The sequence below is a fragment of the Ambystoma mexicanum genome, chromosome 4p, assembly GCF_040938575.1.
Source record: "Ambystoma mexicanum isolate Mex_15411 chromosome 4p, UKY_AmexF1_1, whole genome shotgun sequence".
Lineage (NCBI taxonomy): Eukaryota > Metazoa > Chordata > Amphibia > Caudata > Ambystomatidae > Ambystoma > Ambystoma mexicanum.
This window is the reverse complement of record NC_090927.1, coordinates 273,819,802-273,837,648: the sequence shown is the minus strand read 5'-3', so window position 1 is coordinate 273,837,648 and position 17,847 is coordinate 273,819,802. Positions and strand designations below refer to the sequence as shown.

Below are 17,847 nucleotides of genomic sequence, written 5' to 3'. Positions count from 1 at the left end.
TTGGGGAGTTGGACAGCGCATCCAGTAGGTTTTTCTTTTTTCACCTTGGGGGATATAAAGGTGCGGTTGGGTTAGGGCTACGTGCACGTTTGCCACCCTTGCTCGAGGTGCTATACAGCATGCATTTCCGTTGTTTACAGATCTTCATACTGTTGAAATTATGTTATGGCCAGTAAAAATAGAGATAGTAGGAAGTCATACTAAACATTCACTTACTGCGGCTTCAGTAACCCCAAACTGTTCAGGAAGTGCTTAGGCGGTCACCCAGCATACTCACAAGCAGTAGCTGAGCAGCTGCTCTCCGCAGCACTGCTCCTCTTGCCACAGCCAACCACCAACAAACACCACAAATACTTTGCCACACTTTGCAACGCTTCGTGAGAGTAGGCAGTCTATGTAGGCGTTCCTTAAAGGCACAGAATGATATTTCCAGCACGGGTCCAGCAACGCATGGCAAATGTCCTCTCCTTCCAGGTAACAACATAAAGTAAAACACCAGAAACACTTTGCCACACTTCTCGACGCTTCTTGAGAGTAGGCAGCCTATGTAGGCGTTCCTTAAGGCACAGAGTGATATTTCCAGCACGTACCAGCAAGGCACGGCAAACGTCCTCTCCCTCCAGGCACCTGCATAAAGTAAAACACCACAAACACTTCGCCACACTTTGCCTTGATTTCTCCCCACCACCTGTCTGCATGCTCCTTACTCTCCTCAGGTCAGCTTCTTAGCTGCATCTCTAAGCTATGTAATACTCTACTCTCCATTGGCGCTAATGGTGCCTTTCTTGTTACCACCTTTACCTTCCTCCTACTATCATCAATATCATCTTCAGGGGATTCATATCTGGGATTGCTGTATTCCGCAGCTGATGCTTGTAATGGGTATATTCCTGGGTATTTTCTGAGGCGGCCTCCTCATAAGCAACCATCACTGTGGGCTGGGTGCGAACGCTTGCCTCGCTGGCTGAGGCGGGGCTATGGGCTGCACACGAGTGCTCTCCTCAGGGAGAGGAGACGCTGGTGCTGTGGGCTGTGTGCACCCTTCCTCATGCACATTAGGCATCCATTCCTTCTTAGGACTCTATATCTTCCTCAAATGTTTTCCACAGCTCGAGTATGCCTAAGCTGTTTTGAAGCTTCTTGCCCTTGTGTATGGCATGGAGTTTATCCTTCAATTAAGTGCTTTCTTTTTGCCATGGCATAGACATCTTACCGGCGGTGTCTTTCACCCACTCAGTATGATATTTGGTGATCTTTGCACTGTATCTAGGGAACGCCTTACATAGATGTATGATGGGTGTATCGGACATGGTGACAATATGGGCAACGCGCAGCTTGGCACTACGAAAATAAACAATACAAACAATATTCAGTTTACCAATAAACAAAACAACACTTTACTCACAATTCGCTCACACTTTCCCCTTACTCACACCCCATCCCATCACCTTTTCAAATTCCCATCACAGTTCAACCAATCTTCATTTTTTTCTGAGGTCAGTCCTCAATATCCAAAAGGTCATGCCTTAAACCCTGCTGTGCAGCCTTTCCCAGACCGTGCTGGAAGGTATCTCTTATTTCTTTTTCTCACTTCTCTGTTTTATACATAACAAAATGTCCCAATTTGAACACACACATGCCATGCCATACTCATATCCGTGGATCTTTGAGGATTCTCTGTGTCGCGGTTCCCTCAATCTTCCAGCTCCTCCTCTGCGTCCAATGGGCTGCCGAAGACCCAGGAGGACTTCACTCAAAAGTGGGCATCTGCCGGCCTCCTGTTCAGTTGTGCACAAGGCCTCACTCTCCAGCTTCTGCTGTCCAAAACGAGTTGCAGCGGGGGCCCCATCACCAATCTGTAAAACCCTAAAAAAAAATCCTCTACTACCAAGATGTAAACAAGGGGCCCAACAGGCAAGATAGCCCTCTATCTAGTATTTGCCAATAAAAGAGGCGACACAGAGGATGGAGTATGTAAAATGCGAGGTAACCCAGCCTTTATTCAAAATACACAAAGCAGCCAGGGTAACAATACTGACAGACATGCTCTCACTCAAGTTCTCAGAGTTACAATAGATGACAATTGCCTATGAGGTGCTGATTCATCACTGCTGATGTCACGGTGAAAAACAGGGTGCAAAAAGCTATCTCTATTATTCATTGGCTCAAACTCCTAAGCTACATATATTTGTCATAGGTACAACAATTATGATTGGAGGGGTCCCATTCTGCTAACTCCTCCTAAGGGACAACCTACTACAGTTAAGAAGCATGATACATCACTGCTTTAAAACTCTATTGGCTGGCGCTAAATTAAAAGGTGGTGGGGTAATCATGGATGTTTATTGGCTGGCATGTAACACGGCCAATCTTGGGCACTGACAAGGTGCAAGCAAATATAGCGACACATGGTGGGGGGAGAAAAATCAATGGTCCACTGTTATTCCAATTAAAGAACAGCCCCTATTATCCCAGCGCCATGAGGTCTGTCGAGGTCTAAGACTTCTTTCTTGGGAGTCTCTCTGTGCTGGAACCCCTTGTCTGGAACAGCAGATGCCTTATCTAGCCTTGGCACATTGTAAATGTCTACCCTTTAGATCACGTGTGGACGTGCCATTTTTCGGGCACAATTGCCCTATATTTATTTGTATTTCAGCTAATTCTAGGTGCATGCATTTGACTCAACCAGCCACTTGTGGCGCTCTTTTGCTTTACTTCCATGTATTTCCTGGCTTACGCATAACTTGTACCTGTACATGAAAAGCCTCTGTTTTCTTATTGTAGCTAATTAAATGCAATGGTCGAGCACTCGCCTGGCCTGGGAATCGCTATCTCTTGCTCCCACTGTTCCTGCATATAAAACTCCTCTCTGGTTCTCTTAGTCTTGAGATTCCTTTCCACTAGCTACCGTGCAGCTCTGCAGACATCTGAGATTTAACTGTATTTGTTTCATGACTTACTTTAACTCTGAGGTTCAGCTCGATTTCCAGAACATGCGTCCTGCTGTTTTATTTGCAATGTTATAAAATGACAATGGCTGTGTCACGTTTGCTTCCATGCGCACACATTTACTTCTCTATCTACCAGGTGTTGAGGCATATCTGCCATTCGGTGATGTCCCTCCCTATGGGTACGCAGCATCTTTATCTACCTGCACTGAATTCTTAACTACATATGTAGTGAGTCCTTTAACTGTGTAGGCTCGTACCTGTCACCTAATCTATTTTATTTAAAGCACACTACTTGTGCATGCTAAGGCTGCGTGCTAGGCCCTATCTGTCCCCTACTAGAGTCACACAACAATCTATTCTATGGCAGCTGTTTCTAGGAGTGTTTAAAGCTTGGTTTCAAATGTGTCCCGCCTCACATTATATTTTCGTCTCTTCTGAGACACGTAGAGGGCGAGTCTTTGACATGTTCTCTGGTCAATAACTGCATCACTACAAGAGTGATATGAGGCTGCATGGTTTAGGCACAAATAGTCCCTCCATTTTTAGGAAACCTAAGTGTCTGATGGAGAAACTGGAACAGTCATATTCTATGGTTGCAGAATATACATGGCTGATAATTGACACTCTGCAAGCATTAAACTCTGTCAGTTTCTTGCAAGATTCAAACCTGCTCGGCTGAAATTAGCATACCTATTGTGGCTAGAAGATTACTGATAATAGAACTATTGCATCCAGGGTGATGGAGAATTGAGTCTATAGTGTTGCCACTGCTTGTTCAGGTGTTCCAGTCCTAGAGTGGGGGTGGAGTCCCACAAAGTTTGAGAAAACAATAAGAAATGTGGGACCAGCAGTACAAAATCAGATACGTTTCTTAAATGTTCTCCCTAAAGATTCCACAGAAAAGGCAAGCTCGTAGAAGGTCCATGGCAGGAAGAGTGTATTGCTTCTTTTCTGTGACAAAACTTTGTGTCTGAAGTGAGGTGTTGTTTGTTAGTAGTCCCACAGTGCACAGCAAGGTAAAATTAAAATAACGCCAGCCAGCAAAATAACTGAGGATCTGGCTATATCAGGGCCTAACTCCCTCCAGAAAGCCCACATATACAGGCTGGAATCATGCTAGGCAACTGTTCTTTGTGCTTTGTTCTTGGCCCTCTAAAGGTGAGTTGCACAGAGATCCTGCTGAAGGCAAGAAAAAGAATGAGCCTATTGACCTTGGTGAATTTGAAAAATGTCGCTTCACTTAATTTCTTGATGTTTCTCTGTATTTTTTAGACATGCCATGTACCCTGCAGTGGTTGACACCCTATTTGGAAAAGGAATCTGTCCGACCAGTGAGAGCACGCTCAAAGAGTTTAAGGAACACTTTCAGACATTTGATGAAGGGTTTGAGCATGGGTCCCAGCTGCCTGACTTTTTATTGAGGTATGTACCTTTCACAGTCAGTATGCATGTCTTCACTTTGCTGCAGCACCACTACACTGGGGAGATATAGAGAATGTAAAAACTGAATTAGATTCCCCCCTTTTCACTACCTTTTGAACAAATCTGAACATTGTGTGCACACAGGGAGGAACTGGTAATATTGGACAAATGTTCACATCATGCTCCCCATCAAAGACATATTTCAAAGATTGTGTATATAAGAGGAACAGAATTAGATGTGTGCTGTAAAAGGAGAAAATTAATCAATGGGCGGCTTACAGAGAACATCGTTATCCGGAAGGGCACGAGGCAGGGGTGCCCACTATCACCACTGATATTTGCTATGGCCATGGAGCCAGTGGTGCAGAGGGCCCGAGATGATCCGGGAATCCAAGGGGTAGAAGTGGGGGCCAGGGAATCGCAAAAGGTAGCTCTCTATGCAGATGACGTTCTCATGTTTCTGAAAGATACAACACACTCACTCCCAAAGGCCATAGAATTGTTAGAGGAATGTGCGAGGGTCTCGGGGTTCCATATCAACTATCCTAAATCCAAAGCACTCAACATCACTGAGAGGACAGAGCGGGTGACAGACTGGGGACACCGGTACCCCCTAAGATGAGAACAAAAATCGGTAAAATACTTGGGCATACAACTGACCCCCACATATGAAAGGTTGTACTGGGCTAACATCCCGGGCCTACTGAAGGCACTGACGGAGGACCTGAAACATTGGGACAGGCAGGAACTATCATGGTTGGCACGAATAACAGCAGTCAAAATGACTCTGCTCCCTAGGTTCTTGTATGTGGTTGGCGCGCTTCCTATACGCTTCCCAGGCCCAGCAATTACGAAACTACAAAGGGAGGTGATGTCCTTTATCTGGGGGTGGGAGGAAGAAACCGAGAGTCTCCAAGAAGGTACTATTTAGGCCACAAGCGTTGGGGGGGCTGGGTGTCCCAGAACTCTGCAGATACATGGGGGTGGCGCAGATAGCTCCTATGCTGCAATGGCCACTTAGAGAGGGTCAGAATTGATGGACAACCCTAGAGGGTGCAGCTACCAAGACACCCCTGGGGAACCTTGGCTTCCTGGCAGCACGACACAGAGGTAAAGGGGTACACTGCTGGAATCTACCAAGGCCACCTTGTGGTACTGGGATAAAGCCTTAAGGGGTAAGAAGATAAAGGTGTGGGGGGCCCGCTAGCTCCAGTCGCTCATAATCCGGACTTCACTCCAGGGACGCATGGTGACTTCTGGGCCCATTGGGGGGAGGGAGCAAACCCTGCTACTGAGAGACCTATACACAGGGGGAACACCCCTCACATTTGAGGACTGCAAGGCCAGGTTTGACATACCGGAGGGAGAGCGGTTCCATTATTTATTTATTTATTTAATAGAAATAGTTTCAGTTGAATTAACAACTTTTTCAATATACAAGTTACATTTCAATTGATTTTTTTTTACATTTCCTGAAATAGCCACTTTTCTAGTATTAATGACCAAAAATGTTTACAAACTTATAAAATCACACACAAAAAAAGCATTTAACTTGATGTTGAGCACCAAACCTAATTCGAACACTGATTTTGATTGATATAAATTTGATGATCTTTGTTGATAAAATCATTATTATTGTTCAAGCTGTTCTATATCATCAGAAGTGCAATTGGCAAGATAAAAGTCATATAAAAATATCAAAAAACATTTATAAAGATTAAAATTGTGATGGAAAAAGATTAAATTCTCTTAAAAATTGAACAATGTCAATAATGATTGCATAGTTAGAAGCGTTGAACATTGCTGTCCATAATTCGTTGTTGGATAATAAAAGGCTGTGACGAAAATGTTTATACAAATATCTTGTTCTTATATAAACAAGTTGTTGACAGTCAATCATCAAATTTTTTGTGGTCTCAATAGAGTCAGGTAGTTCACAGTGCTTGCATTTCTTTTCAGAATCTGGTAGGTTGTTATAGGTGGCAAGTTTGCTTTTGGTAGGAAGTAGGTTAAACCGAAATCTTAAAAATGAATCAGTATAGACCCGATCAGGGAATTTGATTAGTTATTGTGATGGTGTGTTTAGTGATTTCCGTTGGAAAGATCCCAATTTAGCCGTCTGGTAAGTGTTGATTTTGTCAAGCGTGGCTATCCAGTCATATTTCCATAACTTGATTTTAGCTTTGTCTGGGAATTCTAGGAGTAGTGTTTCCGATATATCAGCTGCCTCAAGTATGGCGGAACAAGTCAGTTTCCATTCGAGCATGGGTTTGGATGCTGAAGATTGGAACCCTTCTTTCAGAGCAAAAAATAGATTTTTTGACATGTCTTGCGATATCAAGCATTTCCTATAGGTTGCTAACATTAACCATGATACTGACGCTTGGAGAGAAACAAGTCCTTACTCATATCGAATTAGTGCAATAGGGACACCTGAAGGTACTGGTAATATATGTTTCCAATAAATACCCTCAAGGATGTCCCACCGTACAGAGTGAGGATTCGCTTTCGATTGGCTCCCATAAGTGATAATAGGGACAACTTTTTGGGATGTAATAAATTCGTGCTGGGAGAAGTGAGAATTTCCCACAAGCTCTTTGTATCGCATTGCCTTGAATGGCTAGAAGTCTCATTCGTGAAGTCAATTCTCCTTTATAAGGTTGATCAGATAGATGAGAATTTAGATTGACTCCTAGATATTTAATTTCATGAATCTTTTGCAGTGAGTGTTTTCCCATTTTCCAATTGAACTTGAATTGATTGCTACTACGAATATGATTGAATACAAGTATTAAATAATTTTTTTCTGCATATTCAGATAGTGCATTCAATTTTCTCTGTAACCCAATGGGAGTTCTGTCTAAAAGAATGAGATTGTCAGCATATAATAAATAAGATATCTCATGTTTTCCCAGTTTTGGTGGAAACGAACGTACTGCATCAAAAACCAAATTAAGATCATTGATGTAGAAATTAAAAAGTATTGAGGCAAATGGGCAGCCTTGTTTTAAGCCTGTGTTTGTCTCAATCGGATTTGATAAAAGCCCATCAGTCGTCACTTTTTACTTTGATGTTGGTGTCAGAATAGAATTGATGAATTAAAAAAATGATGTATAACGGGCAATTAGCTTTAAAAAGTTTAGACCATAAAATTTGCCTGGAGACGGAATCAAAAGCTTGCTTAAAATCAACAAGGGCTAAAAAATCAGATATTTAGCTTTGATTGCTTGTTGTTTTAAAATTGCTAAAGTTAGTAAATTCAAAGTTGTTCCAACACCTACAACAAATCCTGATTGGTATTTATCCATGAGCTCATTTTCAGTTTCCCATCTTAAGAAGTTGTGAAGGATGATTCTTGCAAATATTTTACCAGGCACATCAAGCAAGGCAATCGGCCTATAGTTGTCAGGATTGGCTCGACTTCCTTTTTTAAATATGGGTATCACTATAGCTTGGTGCCAAGATGGCAGCATTTTCGAAGTATGTAATATTCTTGCAAAGATAGTTTCTAAAACCAAGGCCCAGGATTCAGGATTGGATTTCAGAATTGCATTGGTCAGCTTGTCAGGCCCCGGAGCTCTAGAAGAGCTTAGTTTTTTTTTATCATCAACTCAATGTTTATTTTATCAAATTTGAGTTGATTTAATGCAGGAGTAGACTCAAAAAGTTGTTTTGTCATTGTATTAGAATTTAGCAAAAGAGATTGGAAATGAGAAGTCCATGCTTCTTCAGATATCATATTTAGCATGATGGACTGGTGAGCATTAGAGGGTAGTTTGTTAATTAATTTCCAAATTTCACCAGATGATTTCAGCATGATAGCTCTTAACATTTGCTCAGCTCGTTCTTGTTTATGAACTTCTAATAGATTTTTTATCTTGTTTCTAAAGAATGTTTTGAGCTTTGTCTTTAGAGTTTTGGAATATTTAACAGGTGCAGTTCTTAATGCAATCTTCAGGTCTTGTTTCAAATTGTATACAGCAGGATTTTGTGTATGCTTATATATTCTTTTTTGAGGATTCCAAGAGGGGGCTTCTTGTATTAGTGTTATGATGGTATCATTATAGAATGTCTTGGAAGTATAGGATGATTGTAAATCACTCTCTTTGAGTCTTCTATGTAATTTATTAATTTGATTTGGAAACCATCTGATTCTATTACCAACATTGTTGATTCCAAGTTTAAAGGTGAACTCAGATTGTTTAATAAAAGAATGAGGAAACCAATGAACTTGCAAACTGTTATGATCACTCAGCCTAGTGGGTATGACTTTAAAGGAATCTTTTAGCTTATCTGAGTCACAATTGATATATACATAGTCAAGAATTGATTGACTCGTTTTTCTGGACTAAGTTGCCCTGGGAGGTGAGTCTTCAGGGGTGGAGCCATTAAGCATGGTGAATTTTCTTAAGCTCATCAATCGAATCCATTTTGCGGCTCTCGAATCCGGACAAATTTTAGAAGAAAAAAGAGAATTCAAGTTGAGATCTCCTGATATTATGATAGTTCTAACTTCAGATAGAGTTAAGGTTTTATTTAGAACATTCTCTATTTTATCCAAAAATTGTAATTCATTCTAAGAAGCAGGATTCCAATAAATTTAGAATTATACTTATTGGAAATAGAGGATGAGTAGGATTATTAGTGGATACTTTAACCACTTGTATGCCTGGGTCCGGAGATAGCCATGGTTCGAGAGCTAATTGTGAATCGTTGCGAATGGCTATAAGGAGACCAGCAGCTGGACTACCTCTAGTAGGTTTTGAAGCTAGAATACATTCGACCTGATGATTAGCCCATGTAGGAATGGATAACATCCAAGTCTCTTGTAATAATACTATATCAAATTTATTCAATTGTGAGGATTCAGAAAATAAAAGATGTGAGAATCCTCTGGTATTCCACGATGTGAGTGAGCAAACAAGGATGTTATCTGTAACATTTTCCTAGTGAGTTAATTGGTGTTCATTTTTTTTATTCACACTTTTTAACCAATCCCATTTTGAAGGGATAGGGTTCGGCGTGGGAATTGGTTGATTCATGCATGTACAAACCGGTTTTCCATTAAAGGTCAAAGTTTTACCATGCGATTTGTCAGATGAGATCACGGAATTAGGGCATTGCTCATGTTCATTTGAAGAAGGAGGTGATATTGCCTCCAAACGCATTCCTCTAGCAAATAATTGATGTCTCTCGTCCCAAACTATATTTTTTACCAATAATGATGGTATAGTAATAATGGTGATATCTTGTTGGGCAGGTATTGGATATTTTACTGCTTGAATATCACTAGATTTTATTTGTTCTAAGGCCGGAATAGAGTTGAAGATAGTTAATATTGTCGTTCTATTTGGAAATGGATCAGAATAGAGTCGATCTAGCATTCTAAGACGAATATTTTCGTTTTTCAAAATGGAAGGGTCAGGTTGATAAAAGGCCGGTCTTATCTCCTCGTGAATTATATCAAGCGGGTTGGATGTTTGACGATTAAGATTTTGAATTGAGTTCGCTGATAGCAACGCTGATTGAGCAAGGTTCAAAGGTAACCTAGTACCAATGTCCTTACTAGTGACACTAGGAGATGTAATGTTTTTTTAGAGGCTTGAGATAGGGGCAAAGACCTGGTAAAGGATGCAGTGCTTTCTTGAGAACTAGAACCCACTATATTTAGATTTCGTTTTTGATCCATGGTTCTGAATGCCAAAGGAATGTCAAAGTTTACATGAAAGGTAGGTCTTGAATGATGTTTCTGATGTTGGGTGGGAATTTGAATGTGATGTAAACCATAATGAACATCCTCCACATGAGCTGTTCATGTGTCGAGTACAGATTTATCGGAGCAAAAGATTCATTAGCAGATTGAGGCAGATTAGCAACAGTTTGGCTTTTAGGACAAAGTACACTTACAACAGAATTTGACTTATCAACAGTCTTACCCATGAAGATGCCAGCCATCTGAACCACAGGAACAATTGGGATGATACTTTCAAGACGCCCAGAAGAAGACGCTGAATCGTGTTCAACATCGATAGTCGAAGGCCTTTGTATCGGGGAAGACAGATTTGCTATGAATTATTTTGTTTTAGATTTTTTTGAAGTCGGAGAGGTCAATTTTTATTTATTTTTTTATTTTTCTTTGTTCAATGTTTTTATTAACATTAGTGTCGTTGAGACACTGGGATGTTCTTTTCCTATTACCTTTCCTTTTTCTTCTTTGATTTTTGTAAGTGTTTGCAAAAAGCTCGTAAAGTGGTTTTTCAATCGCTATGGCGTCAATGCTCGGAGGATCAATTGTTTCAAGTTGGGGTATATCTTCAATTGGTGTTATACTTGAAGATAGCACAACTTCTGGTTCAGATTGTGGCATCGCTAGGGGTATTACATTAAGTAAACCAGCAGATTCAGATTGAGTATTGGTGGTAGCTATCTCCGTATTGTTGGGCGTCATTTTGTTGAAAGCTAACCAATCAAGTTTATTATGAATGAGTGCTAGAGATGTGTTTTGGGAGGCAACTCTAAGGTCTAGTACTTCATATAGCTTTGTAAGAGAGAAAATGCTAGCATTTAGAGCAGTTAAAGCCGATTCAAGAATAGGGTTAGAGCTAGACGGAAATCCAAAGGAGGGTCTAGGAGTTGGTTTGGCAAAGGAAGCTACTAACAAGGACTCTGGGTCATCAGAGGGAATTATGTCTTGTGGAGTGTCAGTTGGACAAAGCTCAGGCGAATTCGAGAGAACAGAGTGCTCTGGGTTTGTCTTAAAAGAGCAATTCTCACTAACTGTTCGAGTGTCAGAAGATCTAGTAGAGGTTTGGGTAGATTGAAATGTTGGCACTGGAAGCGACGAATTTACTCCCATTAAAGTTGACAGAGAATGAGTTGCAATGTTGCTTGGTTTATTCTCTTGTTGAGATGGCCCTAAAATTTGTGAATATAATGGAATTTGGGGCAAGAGCTGGAGTGCTTGGGACTGTGTTGGCACCTCTGAGTTCATATAAAATTGGGGTAAGTAAGTCGGGTTATGAAAAGAATCAGAGACAGTCTCGCTAGCTCCAGTCTCAATGCATCCTTGCATAGTAGCATCAGATAGCTGGTTTGGTAGGAATGCTACATTAGCATTAGAGAGGGGAGGAAAATGGAGGAGTGCTGCTGTTGTTCGTTTATTATTATCTTTTGCAGCGTTCAAGGAAGAAGTTCTTACAAGCGGATCATCGGTTAAGCCAGTGCGCGTGTCAGAGACAAACGCAATATTTTTGGGAGTGTTTGCGCTGGCTTTGTTCAGGCTGGAGGTCTTAGGAGACTTTAAGAAAAATTGGCGCTGCAAGGCAGGGTTCGAGGGGCGGGGCATGCCAGCAGTTAGCCTATTCATTTCAACGTTGAGTTATGAGTAAAGGATCTCTGAAATAAATTTTAGGTTAACACTAAAGGGAGACGAGAGCCACACTTACTTAAAAAAGATGATGAATATTCATCCAAGAGACTATGGCCCTCATTCCAACCCAGGTGGTAAGTACCCTACTTTACCACCATGGTGTAAACTCTGTTTACACCATGGTGGATGGCGGATTTACCACCCCATTCCAAGGTGAGTGGGGCGGTAAATCCCCAATCCCCATTTACCCATCCCCATTCCCATTTTTGCCCCATAGGGCATAATGGGAGTGGGGAAGACGCTAATTACGGCACCGTAAATTACGGTGCTGTAATTAGCGTGAAGGACGCTTAGCACCTTGGTACTTAACGCCTGCTAAAAGCAGGCGTTAAGGTGGAAATCAGGTGTTAAGGGTTAACGGCGCCGACGGCGCTGTTAAACCCTTAACGCCTGGGTTGGAATGAGGTCCTATGACACCGGCTCGAGTTTACGCATTTAGCGAATCGCTCATCAAAATTAACCAGACGTCCGACGGCTGAAACGCTGACACGCAGCACAGCGGCTCAGCGGTCAGCAGTCAGTACTCGTTGGGGTACTCGAGTGGGTGCACGTGCGCTGGTGCGCGCGTGGTCTGGTAGATATAGTCAGTCACGTAGGGGGGCGTGGCCAGTCTAAATTAGACAAAAGAAAAATGTATATATATATTTCTGAGGCTTGTGGAATCTGCTTAGATCACATGCTGTGCATAGGCCGACATCTAGTGGAAGCTGCGGAGTATTACAGTTTGTTTTTCGAAAGTCGAAAATGGGCGTCGACACAGGCGTGCCAGTAATACTATCCCTAGTGTGACGTCCACTGTACCCAAGATCCCTCACGCGTGTAGGATCCTCAGATTGTTTTTTTCCGCCATACTGGTCGGAAGCATCTTGCGGAGTTCCCTGGCCTTAGCCATACTTTTGCTGTTATTATAATTATAATTCTTATTCATTCCCTTCCCCACCCCAACGTCGACCCTCAACCTCGACGACGGCTGGAGAAGTCATCGACCGTCGACTGCTGCACGACGGATCTGGGCCTCGGAAGGCCGCTGGCCTCGGCCCGGGCCTAGTAGGCCGCTGGCCTCGGCCCTTACAAGTAGGGAGAGTGGGGGGTGGTACATACTCTTCACTCTTGATATATAGTTACATTTTATATATTCCTACACTTAGCAGCCCGCTGCCTTAAGGTGCGTATGGAGGGTACCCCTTTTCAATTCTGCCCCAAGTGCAATCGCAAATACCCTTGGGTCGACAGGCACGCCACGTGCAATCTCTGCTTGCCGAGGGATCACCCCGAAGCGAACTGCAGAGCGTGTAGTAGGTTTAAACCTAAGACACTTAAGGACCGTTCGACAAAGCGTTGGGCCCACCACGCCAGGCAGGAGGCCATGGCAGCGGAGGGCGCCTTCAGCGATGGCAGCGACGCCGTACTTTCGGACGGCGAGGGCATTATGGCGTCGAAAGACAGCCGGCGAGCGCAGGTCCCCGACCTCGGAAGGTCGTCCGGCAGGGCGGCTATGGGGAAGACCCCCGGCGACGCAAGCGCTACACACCTAACACACACTAAACACACTAAGACCAACCGGACCTCGACGACGTCGACTTCCCGGAAAGAGGCACAAAAAGAACGGTCCGACTCGGTGTCCTCTGGGCGCTCTCGATCGAGATCACCTCACGACGCAAGGCAATCATCCACTCTTGCCAAGAGTGCCTCGCTACACACATTAACGGAAGTTCGATCGTCGGGAGACGAAGACGACTTCCACCCCCAGGCCGCGCTCCAAGATACCGAGACCGCGGTTAACACCAGTGAGGCCCCACGCCCGAAGCACACAGATACCTCTCCAGACCCTCGGCGCCAGGCGTCGAAAGTCTCTGGGGCCTCCAAGGGACAGGGAAAACATTTTTCCACGCACGGGGAGGGGGGGGAAACAGCGGAAAGCACAGCCTTCCACCCCTGTAAAGCCATCCTCTCACCCTAGGCAGACAAGTAAACACAAGTCTACCCTTGGAAAGTCCCATAAATCATCACCTGCTAAAGTAATACCCTGTTCCAGGGAATGGTCCAGTGAAGACATAGACAGGGTTATGTCTAGGATGTCTTCCTTGGCCGATTTTTATGATAAGAACCCAGAACACTTTCTTTCATATAACCCTCAAGGGGCCACACCCTCAGGCTCCTCCGATCCTATCCCGCTAAGTAAAAAGCCCCGGGTCGAAAGACCTGAACCCTTCGAGGTTCAGCCTTACTCCACTCCATATTCTACTCCACTCCCCAGTTACCAGGGACAAGTTTTCCCTGAAGAGGACCAGGAGTTTGAAATTATGGAAGAACAAACCGGGACAGATTACTATGCAGAGGATGAGGACCTGGAGGAGGGAGAAGATGAGCAGGAAATTTACAGAGTAGATTCCCCAGTACAAAGCGAAGCCCCAGTTACTGACTCTCCAGTTGATAACCAGCCCCTCCTCAACGAGGTTCTCGCTCGAGCAGCGGAACACTTCCACATCGACACCCACGGTGTACAGGAGGAAAGGGACTTCGCGGAGGAGTTTGTAGGAGAGAGAAGACCGGTCGCTCAGACCATCCCTATCCTCAAATCCATCCAACGAAGGATAGATCCTTCCCTGGTGAATCCTAATCTCACCAGAGCTGTCAACCCCAGAATTGAAAAGATTTTCCGGGCAGCCCAGTCTGACCCTCTGTATATAAGGGGACATCTTAAACCAGATTCCCTAGTGGTGACCAACACTAGAAAAAGGGCTGGCACGCCCTTATCTTCATCAGAAGCTCCTCCCGACAAGGAGAGCAAAAAACTTTACGGGTTTGGCAGAAAGGTAGCCTCAACGTCCGCCTACCAAGCAAGGATTGCGAATTCCACCACCCTGTTGGCTAGTTACAATTGCCATCAATGGGAAGAAGTCGCGGCGCTCATTGCCTCTGCTCCAGAACCGTTAAAGGGCCAGCTGGCTCGGATCTCGGCAGAGGGGAGAGCCGTGTCTGGTTGCATTTTAAAAGCAACTTTCGACGCCGCTGACAACGCAGGGAGATTGATAGCAGAAGGTACTGTTATCAAGAGACATGCGTGGTTACGGCAGTCGGGATTCAAGACAGAAACCCAGGCTTCTTTAATAGACAAGCCAGTGGAACCCGACCTATTGTTTGGGAAAGCGGTCGAAGACGCACTTAAAAATGCCAAAGATGAATATGAGACTCTCAAATCCCTTGGCCAGCTTACCAACAAACCCCCTAACCAGAGGGGGAACAGTAATTTTCGTCGCCCACGCGGCCAAAATTCACAAAGAGGCAACTATGCCCAGGGACAAGGTACACAATGGAATAACAACCAGCAGTCTACCCAGAGTTACGGCAGGGGTAACAAGAGAGGTCGTGGAAGAGGCAGAGGCAGCCCCAACAAGGGAGGTGGCACGCCTCCACCAAAACAGTGACGCTCAGTTCAGGGTCCCTTGCCACGCAACCCCAGTAGGGGGACGCATTTCCACCTTCACCCAGGCTTGGGAAGGGATCACCTCAGACAGATGGGTGCTGTCAACAGTATCCGCAGGATATTGTATAGAACTACTGCAGCGTCCCCGGAATCATCCTCCACGACAAAGAGTGCACTCCCTAGAGCATCAAAGGATCCTTCTCGAGGAGATCGCCATTCTGCTAGAAAAGGACGCGATAGAACTCGTCCCAGGACACCAGGTAAACAAGGGTATCTATTCAACTTACTTCCTTGTGCCAAAGAAAGATTTGACAATGCGCCCAGTATTGGACTTACGGCCTGCCAACAAGTATGTCAAGCCCCAAAAATTCCGTATGACCACGCTACAAGAGGTAATCCCCCTCCTAAAAAAGGGGGATTACATGGCAACCTTGGATATGAAAGATGCTTATTTTCATATTTCCATGCTCCCAGCGCACAGAAAGTACTTGCGCTTCAAGGTGGACAGTCGCCACTACCAATTCAAGGTACTGCCCTTCGGGATAGCTTCAGCACCAAGGGTATTCACCAAGGTACTGGCGGTGGTGGCTGCACACCTACGCAGGGAAGCAATCCCGGTGTACCCTTATCTGGACGACTGGCTCATAACGGGGGAAACCCCAGAAATTTGCAGGTCAAACATTCAGAGGACTATCGACCTCCTCCACGAATTAGGCTTCTCCATCAACGAGAAAAAGTCAAGTCTGGTGCCAAGCACCTCAAAACAGTTTCTAGGAGCTATCCTAGATACTCAGAAAGGATTGACCTTCCCTTCGGAAGAGAGAATTCGGAATATACTTCTGCAAATTCCGCATTATCAGTCAGGTCAACAGATAACAGTACGCAAAGCTATGCGGTTACTGGGCATGATGGCGTCATGCATTTACCTGGTCCCCGGCGCGCGTCTGCGCATGCGTCCCATGCAGGAATGGTTGGCGAAACAGTGGTCTCAGGCAAGTGGTCATTGGGACGATCTAGTGGTCGTTTCGCCAACACTCGTACAGAGCCTACACTGGTGGACAAGAGAGAATCTCGCAAAGGGGAAACACTTTTACGATCCCGAAGTACAAGCCGTGGTGACTACAGATGCATGCCTGACTGGGTGGGGAGCTCACCATCTCCACCACACAGCTCAGGGTCTCTGGTCTCACTCAGTGGCCAAGAACCACATCAATCTGCTAGAGCTTCTGGCAGTATTCCGAGCGCTAAGGGCGTTCGAGCCCCGTCTACTGAACTTGTCGGTGCAGATCAGGACGGACAGCACGACAGCCATGTTCTATCTGAACAAGCAAGGGGGGACTCGTTCGCCAAATCTGTCCAAGCTTGCCCAGAAAATATGGATATGGGCACTCAGACGGAACATCTTCCTGTCATCGCAACATGTTCCAGGGGAGCTCAATTCCATAGCGGATGCTCTAAGCAGAGACTCCCTCCCAGAAGAACACGAATGGGTCCTTCACAGAGACGTAGTAGAAGATCTCTTCTCTCAGTGGGGTTTCCCCACTATAGACCTATTCGCCACAAGCGAAAACAAACAATGCCCAGGATTTGCATCCAGGTTCCCCCAGCCGGACTCCCAAGGGAATGCCCTGTGGATGAACTGGTCAGGGATGTTTGCGTACGCTTTTCCACCAACTCCTCTCATCAGGAAGGTGGTGTACAAGATGAACAAGGAATCGATGACGCTCATCCTAGTTGCTCCCATGTGGGCGAGACAACCATGGTTTCCACACCTACGCAGGATGGCGGTGTGCGAACCCATCAGACTCCCAGCCTGGTACAACCTACTGTCCCAGCAACAGGGTCAAACAGTGCATCAGGAACCCAACTCTATGAACCTAGCAGCATGGCTCCTGAAGTCATAGAGTTTGGACATCTCAAATTACCACAGAGGTGTATGGACATTCTAAAGGAGTCCAGGAAACCAAATACAAGGCACTGTTACTTTGATAAGTGGAAAAGATTCGTTATCTGGTGCCAGAATAAACAAATCAACCCGGTTGATTGCACTCCTTCCAACGTTGTGACATACATGCTCCACCTGCTGGATGCAGGGTTGGTTTTTAACTCGCTGAAAGTACACCTGGCAGCCCTCTCGGCTTACACCACATCCCATAACAAGGTCTCGTGGTGGAAAGTACCAGTGGTTAAAGCCTTCATGGAAGGAGTAAAGAGACTTCACCCTCCTATTTCGAACCCACCGCCAGGATGGGACCTCAACGTGGTGCTAGCTAAGCTCATGGGACCCCCATTCGAACCCATGCATAAAAGTAGTCTCAAACACCTGACTTATAAAACGGCCTTCTTAGTAGCCATTACCTCCATAAGAAGGGTCAGTGAAATTCAGGCTCTGTCAGTGCAGGATCCTTTCTTTACTATCCACAAGGACAAACTGGTTTTACGCACACACCCTAGGTTCTCACCTAAATTCATATCCAAGTTCCATGTAAACCAGTCCATCGAGCTTCCGGCTTTCTTCCAGAACCCGCAAAGCTCGGCTGAGGTGAAACTACACACCCTAGATGCGCGTAGGGCGGTCCTATACTATGTAAATAAAACCAGACCGCTAAGGAAAACAG

The 17,847-nt window shown here is 44.7% G+C and overlaps 1 protein-coding gene across 1 annotated transcript in view; it reads left to right on the top strand.

The window, feature by feature from the left end:
- CYP39A1 (cytochrome P450 family 39 subfamily A member 1) overlaps nucleotides 1–17,847 on the top strand; it is a 747,125-nt gene that overhangs the window by 197,507 nt on the left and 531,771 nt on the right. The window contains exon 4 of the mRNA XM_069605805.1: nucleotides 4,224–4,373. Coding sequence (XP_069461906.1) covers nucleotides 4,224–4,373 — 150 coding nt within the window. The remainder of the gene's footprint in view (nucleotides 1–4,223; nucleotides 4,374–17,847) is intronic.